This window comes from Oncorhynchus masou, chromosome 11, assembly GCF_036934945.1.
Source record: "Oncorhynchus masou masou isolate Uvic2021 chromosome 11, UVic_Omas_1.1, whole genome shotgun sequence".
Taxonomy (NCBI): Eukaryota; Metazoa; Chordata; class Actinopteri; order Salmoniformes; family Salmonidae; genus Oncorhynchus; species Oncorhynchus masou.
Window position 1 is genome coordinate 12608931 of NC_088222.1, and position 15433 is coordinate 12624363.

At 45.6% G+C, this 15433-nt stretch overlaps 1 protein-coding gene across 1 annotated transcript in view; it reads right to left on the reverse strand.

The window, feature by feature from the left end:
* Positions 1-15433, reverse strand: part of LOC135548125 (guanine nucleotide exchange factor subunit RIC1-like) — a 103793-nt gene that overhangs the window by 41360 nt on the left and 47000 nt on the right. The window contains exons 3-11 of the mRNA XM_064977415.1: positions 11173-11252; positions 9650-9757; positions 8218-8360; positions 6828-6848; positions 6680-6795; positions 5059-5150; positions 3907-3995; positions 3085-3229; positions 1209-1413 (exon numbers count right to left, since the gene is read on the reverse strand). Of these exons, the coding sequence (XP_064833487.1) occupies positions 1209-1413; positions 3085-3229; positions 3907-3995; positions 5059-5150; positions 6680-6795; positions 6828-6848; positions 8218-8360; positions 9650-9757; positions 11173-11252 (999 nt within the window). The remainder of the gene's footprint in view (positions 1-1208; positions 1414-3084; positions 3230-3906; positions 3996-5058; positions 5151-6679; positions 6796-6827; positions 6849-8217; positions 8361-9649; positions 9758-11172; positions 11253-15433) is intronic.

Sequence of the window (15433 nt, forward strand, 5' to 3'; positions counted from 1 at the left end):
CAATACTAACCTCATTGACAGAGTGAAAAGGAAGCGTGCACACAATACAAATATTCCAAATCATGCATCCTGCTTGCAATAAGACACTAAAGAAATACTGAAAAAAAATGTGGCAAATAAACACTTTTTGTCCTGAATAGAAAAGTGTTAAATCCAACATAACACAACACACAACACAACACAACACAACACACAACACAACACAACACACAACACATCACAACACACAACACATCACAACACACAACACAACACAACACTTCATATTTTCCAAGCATTATAGTGGCTGCATCACATTATGGATGAGCTCATCATCAGCAAGGACTGGGGATTTTTTTTTAGGATGAAAATATACTGAATGGAGATAAGCACAGGCAAAATCCTAGAGGAAAACCTGGTTCACTTCACGCTTTCCACCAGACACAGATTAATTCACCTTTCAGAAAGACACAACCAAAGGCCAACTCTACACTGGAGTTGCTTACCAAGACAACATCGAATGTTCCTGAGTGGCCGAGTTACAGTTTTGACTTAAAATCGGCATGGAAATCTATGGCAAGACTTGAAAATGGCTGTCTAGCAATGATCAATACCCAACTTGACAGAGCTTGAAATATTTTTTAAAGAATAATGGGCAAATATTGTACAATCTAGGTGTGCAAAGCTCTTCCAGAGTTATCAGGAAGACTCACAGCTGTAATCACTGTCAAAGGTGATTCTAACATGTAGTAACTCAAGGGGTTGAATACTTATATTATTTATTTGTTTTCTATTAATTGTAAAATATATATATATTAATTGTAAAATATATTAATTGTAATATATATCTCTCAATTGTAAAATAAATGTATTGTAAAATATATTAATTGTAAAATATATATATATATTAACTGTAAAATATATATATTAACTGTAAAATATATTAATTGTCAAATATATATATATATTAATTGTAAAATATATCAATTGTAAAATATATATATTAATTGTAAAATATATAAATTGTAATATATATATTTTTTTTTTCTTCCACTTTGACATTAAAGTATTTTGTGTAGATAGTTAACAATTAAATACATCCATTTTAATCCTTGTTTGTAACAACGCCATTTGTAAAAAGTCCAGGGGTGTGACTACTTTCTGAGGCACTGTAAGTGGGTGACAGGGTGTGTGTGTGCATGCATATAATGCCATGTCCATAACATCACCGTGCAGGGGTTGACCGTGAGGGCGCTCTTGATGAAGTTGAACTGCAGTATGCCAGCCTGCTGGGTCTGGGGAGGAGCCTCCTCCATGTTCTCTACGAGCTCCGCCTCCTCTCTGCTGGTGATGACCCACAGGTGGTAGCCCTCTGCTCCCCAGCACATTGAGCTGATATTTATAGGGTCCTTTTTAGTGCCGTCTGACCGATACCTGGAGAGAGATAGGAGGGCAGAATAATATGCCAAAAAGCACCCTATAGGAAGTCAATGAAAGAGCGCCATCTTCAGTCTGTCCCGAGGTGTACAGGTCTTGTTTTTGTTGTATGGAAGGATTACATCTACAGTACATTAGGAAGTATTCAGACCCCTTCAGTTTTTCCACATTTTGTTACGTTACCACCATATTCTAAAATTGATTAAATTGCCCCCCCATCATTCTATTACACAACCCCAAAGTACAAACAAGTTTACATTTTTTTTTGCAAATGTATCAAAAATAAAACTGAAATATCATAAGTATTCAGACCCTTTACTCAAAACTTTGTTCAAGCACCTTTGGGTACCTTTGAGTCTTATTGGGTATGAAGCTACAAGCTTGGCACACATGTATTTGGGGAGTTTCTCCCATTCTTCTCTGCAGATCCTCAAGCTCTGTCAGGTTGGACGGGGAGTGTCGCTGCACAGCTTTTTTTTTCAGGTCTCTCCAGAGATGTTTGATCGGGTTTAAGTCCGGGCTTTGTCCTGTTGGAAGATGAACCTTCGCCCCAGTCCGAGGTCCTGAGTGCTCTGGATCAGGTTTTCATCATGGATCTCTCTGTACTTTGCTCAGTTGATCTTTCCCTTGATTCTGACTAGTCTCCCAGTTCCTGCCGCTGAAAAACATCCTCACAGCATAATGCTGCCACCACCATGCTTCCCCGTAGGGATGGTATTGGCCAGGTGATGAGCGGTGCTTCCTCCAGACGTGAAGCTTTGCATTCAGGTCAAAGAGTTCAATCTTGGTTTCATCAGACCAGAGAATCCTGGTTCTCATGGTCTGAGAATCTTTAGGTGACTTTTACTGAGGAGTGGCTTCCGTCTGGCCACTACCATAAAGGCCTGATTGGTGGAGTGCTGCAGAGATAGTTGTCCTTCTGAAAAGTTCTCCCATCTCCACAGAGGAACTCTTTAGTTCTGTCAGAGTGACCATCTGGTTCTTGGTCACCTCCCTGACCAAGGCCCTTCTCCCCTGATTGCTCAGTTTGGCCAGGTGGCCAGCTCTAGGAGGAGTCTTGGTGGTTCCAAACTTCTTCCAGTTAACAATGATGGAGGCCACTGTTCTTGGGGACTTTCAATGCTGCAGAAATGTTTTGGTAACCTTCCTCACATGTGTGCCTCGGTTTTTGCTCTGACACTATCAACTGTAGGACCTTATATAGACAGGTGTGAGCCTTTCCAAATCATGTCCAATCAATTGAATTTACCTCAGGTGGACTCCAATCAAGTTGTAGAAACATCAAGGATGATCAACGGAAACAGGATGCACCTGAGCTCAATTTCAAGTCTCTTCGCAAAGAGTCTGAATACTTACGTAAATGTAATCGGTTTTTATTTTTAATACATTTGCGAAAAAAACTTTTTGCTTTGTCATTATGGGGTATTATGTGGAGATTGATTATGTTTAATCCATTTTAGAATAAGGTTGTAATTTAACAAAATGTGAAAAAGGTGAAGGGGTCTGAATACTTTCTGAATGCACTGTGTACATCTGCTTTCTACATTACTAAAGCTTTTATATATGTGGGAGAAAAATTCCCTTTCGAAGGCCAATAAAGATGCGTCTATATCCATCTAGAACTGTGCAGCTGACTGAACTGCAGAGGTAATTGTGATCATCACTTACGCAAAGTCCTCCCCCAGGGTACAGATGAGGTGGGCTCCGAACACACTCCACAGAGACAGTCCCCCGCACTCCCAGGTCACCATGGCAACACTGTAGTCGGGGGACCAGCGGATCAGCTTCACCGCGCCGGTCTTGTTACACACGTCTGAGGAGGAGGAGGAGGAGGAACGGACGACAGGTCAGACAAGAATATTTTCTGTAATATGGAGGGTTTGTTAAATATCCTTTTAAAACCAAAACATAACTGTTCCTGGAACTATTGTCATGTTTTTTTCCAGCCGAACTTTCCAGCAACAGTTCTAGACCACATGAAAGAGGGATGAGACGACACGGCTTGTTTCACCACTTGTTGACAGAGATAGGTTGCAGGATCTCCCATGATGAAAACAGAGCTGAGGTTTATGATAGGTCAATAGGATTTCACACTGTACTCTCATTTTATACCATTCACTTCCACGAGGGGGCAGACACATACCATAACATGTAATCAACTGACTGTCTCATACATAGCCTGTGTTGAGGGGAACTAAACACCACTTGCACTTGCCAGTCGAAACCAAAACATAACCACTATTTACAATAAAAACATAACCACTATTTACAATAAAAACAATGTGAGACTAGAAAATAGTAGTTTGTATAAAAGGTACATGTGTCAGGTGGTACCAGGGTCGATGTGTTTCGGGGGTTGTACGTACCGGGGTAGTGTGTTTAGGGGGTTGTACGTACCAGGGTAGTGTGTTTAGGGGGTTGTACGTACCGGGGCAGTGTGTTTAGGGGGTTGTACGTACCGGGGTAGTGTGTTTAGGGGGTTGTACGTACCGGGGTAGTGTTTAGGAGTGAGCTCCAGCTTGTGGGAGAGCTGCATGGACCCTGTAGTGGTATCGATACTGTACACCAACACTGAGCCACTGGAACACAGACAGAAACACGGTCAGTGGATTCAATACATCATTCAATACAATTAGCCTACATTTCCTGACTGACAAACAACTCCTGAAATAAGGCAATGTGAGGATTCAATAAATATTTAGATGAAAGGTTGGAGATTCAAAATCACTGCCATCTACTGTCTGTCACTCAGGCCATCTACTGTCTGTCACTCAGGCCATCTACTGTCTGTCACTCAGGCCATCTACTGTCTGTCACTCAGGCCATCTACTGTCTGTCACTCAGGCCATCTACTGTCTGTCACTCAGGCCATCTACTGTCTGTCACTCAGGCCATCTACTGTCTGTCACTCAGGCCATCTACTGTCTGTCACTCAGGCCATCTACTGTCTGTCACTCAGGCCATCTACTGTCCGTCAGGCCATCTACTGTCTGTCACTCAGGCCATCTACTGTCCGTCACTCAGGCCATCTACTGGCCATCTACTGTCCGTCACTCAGGCCATCTACTGTCCGTCACTCAGGCCATCTACTGTCCGTCACTCAGGCCATCTACTGTCCGTCACTCAGGCCATCTACTGTCCGTCACTCAGGCCATCTACTGTCCGTCACTCAGGCCATCTACTGTCTGTCACTCAGGCCATCTACTGTCTGTCACTCAGGTTCAACCTCAGCAATACTCTGTAGCAGCACACGCATCCTGTTGACCGTATCACCACAGGCCTCTATAAACCCTTCCTATCTGTACTAGTGGAATGTTAATTACACAATCAAGAGATCCAGAGTCACACTGTTCAGCCAGCCAGCCAGTCAACCAGCAAGCTAACCAGCCAGCCAGTCAACCAGCCAGCCAGCCTGACAGCCAGCCAGCCAGCCATCCAACCAGCCGGACAGCCAACCAGCCAGTCACCCAGCCAGCCAGTCAACCAGCCAGCCAGCCAGTCATCCAACCAGCCAGACAGCCAACCAGCCAGGTGTCAATGTGTGAGAGATTAAAAAAAGCCCTGCCAAGCTGGCAGATTGTACAATCCTTGAGGACCTCTTGTCAAGCACACACCAATCACACAACAGATACACACGCGTACCTGGCACAGCCAAAGGTCACCAGTCTGTACTTATTGTTGACAGCCACACACGTGCCGTCTGTTACATCTGCTGCCCAGACGCCCTGCAGCTGCTGTAAGAGAGAAGGACAGTCAAATCACCGCTTTTCCACACTGACACACCTCTGCCTTTCTCTTTCTTTCCCACACACATCACATCACACAGCACATCACATCACACAGCACATCACATCACACAGCACATATCACACAGCACATCACACAGCACATATCATCACACAGCACCTCACACATAACATCACATCACACAGCACCTCACACATAACATCACACAGCACATCACATCGCACGGCACCTCACACGGCACCTCACACGGCACCTCACACGGCACCTCACACGGCACCTCACACGGCACCTCACACGGCACCTCACACAGCACAGCACCTCACACAGCACATCACCTCACAGCACATCACCTCACAGCACATCACATCACACAGCACCTCACACAGCACCTCACAGCACAGCACCTCACAGCACCTCACACAGCACACAGCACAGCACCTCACACACCTCACATCACATCACATCACACAGCACATCACATCACACAGCACCTCACAGCACATCACCTCACAGCACATTACACATCACACAGCATCTCACACATCACACAGCATCTCACACATCACAGCATCATCACACAGCATCTCACACATCACATCACCTCACAGCACATCACCTCACATCACACAGCATCACACATCACACAGCACATCACATCACACAGCACTTCATTGTTTAACATGATTCACAAAACTCTGTACAGCACACACACACACACAGCTTACATCTGCAGTGATCACATTGGCACACACAGCCTCACACAGCACCTCAGCAGCACCTGTCACACAGCACCTCACATAGCACCTCAGAGACACAGCACACACAAACCACAACGAGGGGGTCTGACAGTGTCAAACCACAACGCACCTCACACAGCACCACTCTGACAGTGTCAAACCACAACGGGGGGGTCTGACACAAACAGCACCAGTGTCTAAACCACATCACATCAAACATCACAGTGTCAAACCACAACGCACCTCCACACACAGTGTCTAAACCATCACATCAAACACAGCACATCACCACAACACACAGTGTCTAGACCACACACAGCACCTCACACAGCACACAGGCACAGTGTCTCACACATCACACAGCATCTCCACACATCACACAGCATCTGTCACACATCACACAGCATCCACACACAGTGTCAGACACAGGGGGGTCATGTCTCACAACATCACAAACAGCATCTCCACAACACAGTCAAACATCACATCAAACCACAACGGGGGGGGTCACATCACATCACATCACCACAGCATCACACATCACACAGTATCTCACACAGTCAAACACAGCATCTCACATCACACAGCATCTCACATCACATCACACAGCAGTTAAACCACAACGGGGGGGTGCAGTGTCATTGTTTAACATGATTCAAACAAAACTCTGACAGTGTCTAAACCACAACGGGGGTTGTGTCTAGACACTACAGCAACACACACACACACACACACACACAGTGTCTACACAACGGGGGGGTCTGACACACAGTTCTTACATCTGCAGTGATCACATTGGCTAGAGGAGTGATGAACCCCAGCCTGCCATCATCAAGCACCACAGCAAAGCCATCCAGTGTCACACAGTAGGTCATGTCTCTGATGTCTAAACCACAACCTGACAGTGTCTAAACCACAACGGAGGGGTCAGGTCCAGACACAGACCACCTGCAGTGTCTAGACATACATAAACAAACCCAGACTTAGAACACACAAAAACCACAACGGGGGGGTCTGAGGGGGTCTGACAGTGTCTAAACCACAACGGGGGGACAGTGTCTGACAGTGTCTAAACCACAACGGGGGGGTCTGACAGTGTCTAAACCACAACGGGGGGACAGTGTCTAAACCACAATGGGGGGGTCAGTGTCTAAACCACCACAAAACCAAGGGGGTCTGACAGTGTCTAAACCACAAAACCAAGGGGGTCTGACAGTGTCTAAACCACAACGGGGGGACAGTCTGGCAGTGTCTAAACCACAACGGGGGGTGTCTGACAGTGTCTAAACCACAACGGGGGGGTCTGACAGTGTCTAAACCACAACGGGGGTCTGACAGTGTCTAAACCACAACGGGGGGGTCTGACAGTGTCTAAACCACAACGGGGGGTCTGACAGTGTCTAAACCACAACGGGGGGGGGTCTGACAGTGTCTAAACCACAACGGGGGGTGTCTGACAGTGTCTAAACCACAACGGGGGGGTCTGACAGTGTCTAAACCACAACGGGGGGACAGTGTCTGACAGTGTCTAAACCACAACGGGGGGTCTGACAGTGTCTAAACCACAACAAACCACAACGGGGGTCTGACAGTGTCTAAACCACAACGGGGGGGTGTCTGACAGTGTCTAAACCACAACGGGGGGTCTGAGTGGGGGGGGGTCTGCATGTCTAAACCACAACGCACAGTGTCTAAACCACAACGATGTCTAAACCACAACGGGGGGTCTGGATGTGTCTAAACCACAACGGTCCAGATCATTATGTAAACATGGCTGGATATGGTGGAAACCACAACTCTGACAGTGGACTGGTGTCTAAACCACAACGGGGGGGTCTGACAGTGTCTAAACCACAGACTGTCTAAACCACAACGGTGGGGTGGGGGGGTCTGACAGTGTCTAAACCACAACAGGGGGGTCTGATGGACCACATAGTGACTGGGACTGACCACAACTGGCAGACTGTAGGTGAGGGGGTCTGGGTGTCTAGAGGATGGTATAGTGACTGGGACTGTCTAAACCACAACGGGGGTCTGACAGTGCAGACTGTAGGTCTGACAGTGTAAACCACAACGGGGTGGGGAGGGGGGTCTGACAGTGTCTAGGATGGTATAGTGACTGGGACTGACCTAAACCACAACGGGGGGGGGGGACTGTCTAAACCACAACGGTGATCTAAAGCACATGGATAGATGGATGTAGGTCCAGATCATTATGTAAACATGGCTGGATATGGTGGAGCTTACAGGGACTGGTCGGGCTAAGGGCAGACTAAAGGTGGGGTGGGGAGAGGATGGTATAGTGACTGGGACTGACCTCTGGCAGACTGTAGGTCCAGGGAGAAAGGGACACTACAGAGACTGATGGCCTTCCTGCCGTTGCTGACTCCATCCCAGTGGAGGACGTGGAGGTAGCCATCAGCAGTAGACACCAATAGATCCTCCTGAAGAGACTGCATGCTGAAGGGACAGAAAAGAGGACAAGGAGAAAGAGAGAGAAACAAAGCGGCCAATAAATTAGGACGGAGAGGGTGACAATAAACGAGTAGAAAATAAAGAGAGTTTTGTGACAAAGTTTAAGAAGTTGAATGAAAGAAGAACGCACAAAAGGAGGAGGAGGAAAATATATATATTTTAAAAGAGTGAGAATGGAGAGAGAGGGGATTGTTCCTCCTGCGGAGCTGCAGAGGGACCAGGATGGAATGTGCAGTGTACTCAGATGGTGTGTGAGTACTGAGCAGTACCCTGTAGCCCAGTCTCAGTCATTTGATTGTGGTCTGGCCAGAACACTTCATCTCTCCAGAGGAGAATAGGCCAGAAATACTGGAGAATAAGGCTTTTGAATCCAACACGACAATACTGGGGCTTAGCTTCTCTCCTCAATTCACCCCAGGCAAGCAGCCCGGAAGTCAGGCTACTGGAAGGACACACACACAGGAAAAACGAGGAGGAATAGAACCTTAAAATGTCCTACTGTAATCCACAGGGACTAGACGAGGAATGTGCAAAGCCGAACCCACGTTGTTATATAATTTGTAGAAGACACAAATTGGTTTGGGAAGAAGAGTAGGACATCTATTCAGCACAGAAATGTACACAGTGGCTGAAGTAAGTACCAAGCACCAGTCCAGAATGGGAAAACTAACTAGACTTATAATGGCCAACAACTACACCAGTGTTAACTTTCAAACTAAACACACTTCAGTGTCCAGTTGGTGTTTGAGTGTGAGTTGTGTGTAGATGTGTATGTGCACGCATTTATGTGTGTGTGTGCGTGCGTGCGTGTGTGTGTGTATGTATGTATGTATGTATGTATGTATGTATGTATGTATGTATGTATGTATGTATGTATGTATGTATGTATGTATGTATGTATGTATGTATGTGTGTGTGCGCGTGTGTGTGTATGTATGTGTGTATGTATGTGTGTATGTATGTGTGTGAGTATGTATGTATGTATGTATGTATGTATGTATGTATGTATGTATGTATGTATGTATGTGTGTGTGTGAGTATGTATGTATGTATGTATGTATGTATGTATGTATGTATGTATGTATGTATGTATGTATGTATGTATGTATGTATGTATGTATGCATGCATGCATGCATGCATGCATGTATGTATGCATGCATGCGTGTATGTATGTGTGTATGTGTGTATGTGTGTATGTGTGTGTGTGTGTGTGTGCGTGTATGTATGTATGTGTGAGTATGTATGTGAGACAGCGAGAGCGAGACACAGGTACCTGGTAATGGGAGCCTCCAGGTCTATGGGTCTCTTCATCTCCAGGCTGAGAGCGGGAGCACACTGCTCCTCTTTATAAACTGGGGTGACCTTAACACCACGACTCCCTCTGTAAACACACACAATGAGGATGTGTCTGTGGCAGAGGTAAAATGAGGGCACATAGGGTTCATGGATCTGATTCATACAATTCACTCTACCTTATCAAGTCTAAAATCAACAGGGGGAAAAGGCTGGGTTAGTCAAACAATAGCACTACAGGATTGAGGCACGAACGAGGCCAAACCGCAGCAGGCACAGTGATGCCTGTGTTTAGTACATCTGCCTCCTTCCTCATCAAGTCCAGACTTGGTCCAGATTCCCTGACAATGCTTTGATGTGGTGACTGGTAGCACAGAGTGGAACAGAGGTTTTGTGAGGGGGAGTTGGTGGGTCTGTGTGTGTGTACAGGCATGTCCTCATTGGAACTCTCTCTCTCTCACACACACACACACACACACACAATCTTTCATAAAGGCTGAGTGGTGCTGTTCTGCTGGTCTCACCCTGAGGGAGTTAAACCTCCCTCCACAGTTAAACCTCCCTCCACAGGTAAACCTCCCTCCACAGTTAAACCTCCCTCCACAGTTAAACCTCCCTCCACAGTTAAACCTCCCTCCACAGTTAAACCTCCTCTGTATGGCTTGTTTGGCCGAAATCTCAGCTACTTCATAAATACTCTACTGTACTTCATGGCTGTATTGGTTTATGTGCATGTGAGATAGTGGTCTGGGTCTGATATGAACCACATATACAGGCTAACTGAAGGCCTATGGCCAAAAGAAGACCAGAGTCTCAGAGGCCAAGAGCAGCCCTTTGGTTCTGTGACTGCAGAACTGAAAATGACTGCAGTTAAGGTAACACACCTCGCATCCAGCTGTTGATGCGAAATGGGCTTCATAAATAAATGTGATTCATTGACTGGGCTCGCTGTGGAGATCTGAGTTCTGTCAGAGAGCAGAGAGAGCTTGCCAGCTGAAAAACCTCTCTTCCACTGTGTAGACACACGCACCCAAACATCCATTCACCCACGCAGCCCTGCTATAACAGTGGGAGGGCCCAGCCCAAGACTGGCGAGGAACACACTGTGCTGTACAGTCAGTCATCCACAGCATTCACTGTTCATGGAATTAGTCCAGACATTTGCCAAGGCCTTCAACATGCAATGATGTCCTAAACTACAGTACAACCTATCCCTCAGACCTCCTGACTAGTACACTAATTATCATAGCATGTAGACAGGAGCTACAGTGGGGTTTGTTTATGCTGTGAGTGAATGAATACAACCACATTTGCAGTTCAACAACTGACATCTATGAGTGAGCATTGTAGAACTTCATTCTTTTAACATGTAGTCCTTGCCTCCCACAGCAGGTTCCTTACCTGCTGCAGTTGACCTTGGTTATTCTATTTTGAACTTCAACCTTTGACCCTGAAGAAAGTGAGTGGGTGGAGAGGACAATAAATACATATTTATGTACTCACTTGGAATAGACGGGTTCATAAAGGTACTTGTCCTCTCCTCCTCCCACCACGTCAAACAGGAGAATGTAGCCATTGGCAGCCTGCAGAGAGAGAGAGAGAGGGGGGGGGGTAAACAGAGAGTGGAAGAGTGAGAAACAGCATGAGAGCCACAGAGAGAGAGGGGGAGAGAAGAGAGAGAGAGAAGAGAGGAGAGATAGAGAGGAGAGATAGAGAGGAGAGAGGGGGAGATAAACAGAGAGTGAAAGAGTGAGAAACAGAGCGAGAGAGAGAGAGAGGGGAAAACATTCATGAGTATGTTGTAGCCTTGGTCATGCTTCAGGTACTCTGATCTATCAAAGAGAGACTGGTTGGTGTTCCTACATCCAGCATGCTCTATACAGAGGACCCCTCTCTCCTTCCTCAGCTACTACCGTTCAGACATGTCACTGTCAACAGTTAGGAGGGGCTCCTGTTGCACTATGGAACAATCCTTGGATAGCTTTTCAGAATTCACAGATATTGAACATTTGAACATCTTGGCCATGTTCTGTTATAATCTCCACCCAGCACAGCCAGAAGAGGACTGGCCACCCCTCATAGCCTGGTTCCTCTAGGTTTCTTCCTAGGTTCTGGCCTTTCTAGGGAGTTTTTCCTAGCCACCGTGCTTCTACACCTGCATTGCTTGCTGTTTGGAGTTTTAGGCTGCATTTCTGTACAGTACTTTGAGATATCAGCTGATGTAAGAAGGGATTTCTAAATAATTTTGACTGATTGACTGACTGTGTGTGCAATAATAGTGTTTAGAATGATATTTGAATGACTACGTCATTGGTGTACCTCACAGATAATTGTATGTGTAAGGTACCCCAGTCGAGCAGTGAATTTCAAACACTGATTCAAACAAAAGACCAGGGAAGTTTTCCAATGCCTCACAAAGGACCCCTATTGGTAGATAGGTAAATAGAAGAAAATAATACATTGAATAATCAATTTTACAGAATTAAGATGTTTTTTTAAGAATAAATTGCCAAATATTGCATAATTCAGAAGTGGAAAGCTCTTAAGACCCCCAGAAAGACTCGCTGCCAAAAGGTGATTCTAACATGTATTAACTCAGGGGAAAATGCTTGGAACAAAAAAATCTAGATAAATTCAAATGAAACACTTTCCCCCACTTTGACATGAGTATTTTGTGTAGATCACTGACACACACAAAAAATGAAAAGTGGAAAAAGTCAAGGGTTGTGAATTATTTCTGAAGGCACTGGGCTTTGGTCAAAAGTAGTGTACTGAGTAGGGAATAGGATGCTATTTGAGATTCAGACACAGAGTGCAGCCAGTCCACAAACTGACCACGGTAACCTCAAGTAACCCCTGACATTTCTACAGCGTGGTAACCAAGGCAGCACCATGGGACTGATAAAATACAATGGAGAGAGAAATTGGACTAATTCAACAGGCTGGAATTCAGGATCAGGAGAGCCACAAGTAATGAAGACCATAAAATCCCACTGCCAGGGAAAAGGTCTGCAAAGCCAAACTCCGTGCGTCTCACCTAAATGGCACCCTACTCCCTATAAAGTACACTGCTCTTGTCAATAGTAGTGCACTACGTAGGGGGAATAAGGTGCCATTTGGGACAGCCTGGGTTCTGCTAAAGTCATTTAGGCTGGAGTAGCAGACAGGCTCTAGGACTACTCTTAAAAATATAAACAACATTTCTATTCAGCTCTCATATCAGAGACAGTAAGGTGGTCATTCAATGTGTCAACTTCTGGAACTGCTGTTAATGACTGAATAGTTCCAGCTATTCATGATCTGAATCAATGAGCCGATGTCCTGCATGCAGGGTATACACAGTGCAATTAGGCAAGTATTCAGACCCCTTCCCTTTTTCCACATTTTGTTACGTTACAGCCTTATTCTAAAAATGATTAAATAACCCCCCCCTCAATCTACACACAATACCCCATAATGACAGAGCGAAAACAGGTTTAGGGGATTTTAATTTTTTTATTAAAAATAGACTTGAAATTCAAATCAAATTTATTTATATAGCCCTTCGTACATCAGCTGATATCTCAAAGTGCTGTACAGAAACCCAGCCTAAAACCCCAAACAGCAAGCAATGCAGGTGTAGAAGCACGATGGCTAGGAAAAACTCCCTAGAAAGGTCAAAACCTAGGAAGAAACCTAGAGAGGAACCAGGCTATGTGGGGTGGCCAGTCCTCTTCTGGCTGTGCCGGGTGGAGATTATAACAGAACATGGCCAAGACAGTATCAAAAAGGAATTGAGCTCAGGTGCATCCTGTTTCCATTGCTCATCCTTGAGATGTTCCTACAACTGGATTGGAGTCCACCTGTGGTAAATTCAATTAAATGGACATGATTTAGAAAGGGACACACCTGTCTATATAAGGTCCCACAGTTGATAGTGCATGTCAGAGGAAAAACCAAGCCCTGAGGCCGAAGGAATTGTCCTTAGAGCGCCGAGACAGGATTGTGTCAAGGAACAGATCTGGGGAAGGGTATCGAAACATTTCTGCGGCTTTGAAGGTCCCCAAGAACACAGTGGCCTCCATCAATCTTAAATGGGAGTTTGGAACCACGAAGACGCTTCCAAGAGCTGGCCGCTCGGCCAAACCGAGCAATCAGGGTTGAAGGGCCTTGTTCAGGGAGGTGACCAAGAGCTCAACGGTCACTCTCTCTGACAGAGCTCCAGAGTTCCTCTGTGGAGATAGGAGAACCTTCCAGAAGGACAACCATCTCTGCAGCACTCCACCAATCAGCCCTTTATGGTAGAGTGGCCAGACCAAAAAAACACTCCTCAGTAAAAATGCACATGACGGCCCGCTTGGAGTTTGCCAAAAGGCACCTAAAGGATTCTCTGGTCTGATGAATCCAAGATTTTTAACTCTGTGTGTTCTTTGTCTGTCACATCTGAAAGAAACCTGGCACCATCCCTACGGTGAAGCATGGTGATGGCAGCATCATGCTGTGGTGATGTTTTTCAGCGGCAGGGACAGGGAGACTAGTCAGGATCAAGGATCAAACATCAACCAAGCAAAGTACAGAGAAATACTTTGCTTTGACATTATGAGGTACTGTTGATAAGGGGTGAAAAATTGGCCCGGCGTCGTCCGGATTAGGGTTTGGCCGGGGTAGGCCGTCATTGTAAATGAGAATTTGTTCTTAACTAACTTGCCTAGTTAAATAAAAATCTAGCTTGGTCCCAGATGCATTTGTGCTGTTTTGCCAACTCCTATGCCAAATAGTCCTTGGAGAGACAGTTGGCAAGACAGCACAGACCTGAGACCAGGCTAGGGGATATCCAAGAAAGTATAACCCAAAGAGTGACAGAAGTCTAACTCAAAACCTTCACAATTACATAGCTATCTCCATGGAGACGTCGGGAGAGTAAAACTCAGGAAGTTTGCTAAACATGACATTTCAGTCAAAACCTGGTTGGATCTGGTTTGGTCTGATTTGGTGACGAAAACAAAACAGAGACAACGCCCGGATTAAAGAAAACCAAGAAAAATATTTGAAGAATAAGTGTCAAAGGAAAAAGAACATTCAACAGAAAACCCGGAGGCCATGCAGCTTTGAACAACAGTCGGTATGTGGCGGAAACCAAGCCAAGCCAAGCAATAAGAGAGAGATTGAAAATAGAGTCTGGTGTGACCATTGCTGGCAGGGCAGAGGGTGGAAAAGGGCAAGTGAGAACTAGAGAAAGGAGACCTTTTTGGGCCGCCTGCACCACCCTCTGTAGGGCCTTCCGGTCAGGGGCGGTGCAGTTGATATACCAGACTGTTATACAACCTCTTGGCTGCAGCTGTAAAAGTTCCTGAGGATCTGAGTGGCCAAATCGTTTCAGTGATGTAGAGGCAGAGGAACTTGAAGCTTTTGACTCTCCAGTGTGCCTCCCCCTTTCCTGTCGTGCACGATCAGCTCCTAGGTCTTGCTGAAGTTGAGAGAGAGGTTGTTGTCCTGGCACCACACTGCCAGTTCTCTGACCTCCTCTCTGTAGACTGTTTCATTGCAGTTGGTGGTCTGGCCTACCAACGTTGTCGTCAGCAAACTTGATGTTGGAGTCATGGGTCAACGCTGAGCTGTAGGGAGAAAGTTGGGATGGAGCGAGGAGTGGAACAGGGATTCTTTTAACCATGTAAATCTTTTTCTCTCTTGTTTTTCTTTGGGGTTTTTTTCAAGGAGTTTTCTTTTTCTCTTTTAGACTCATTATTTTGCTCATAAAATAGGATTTTGAAGAAACCTGAGATGC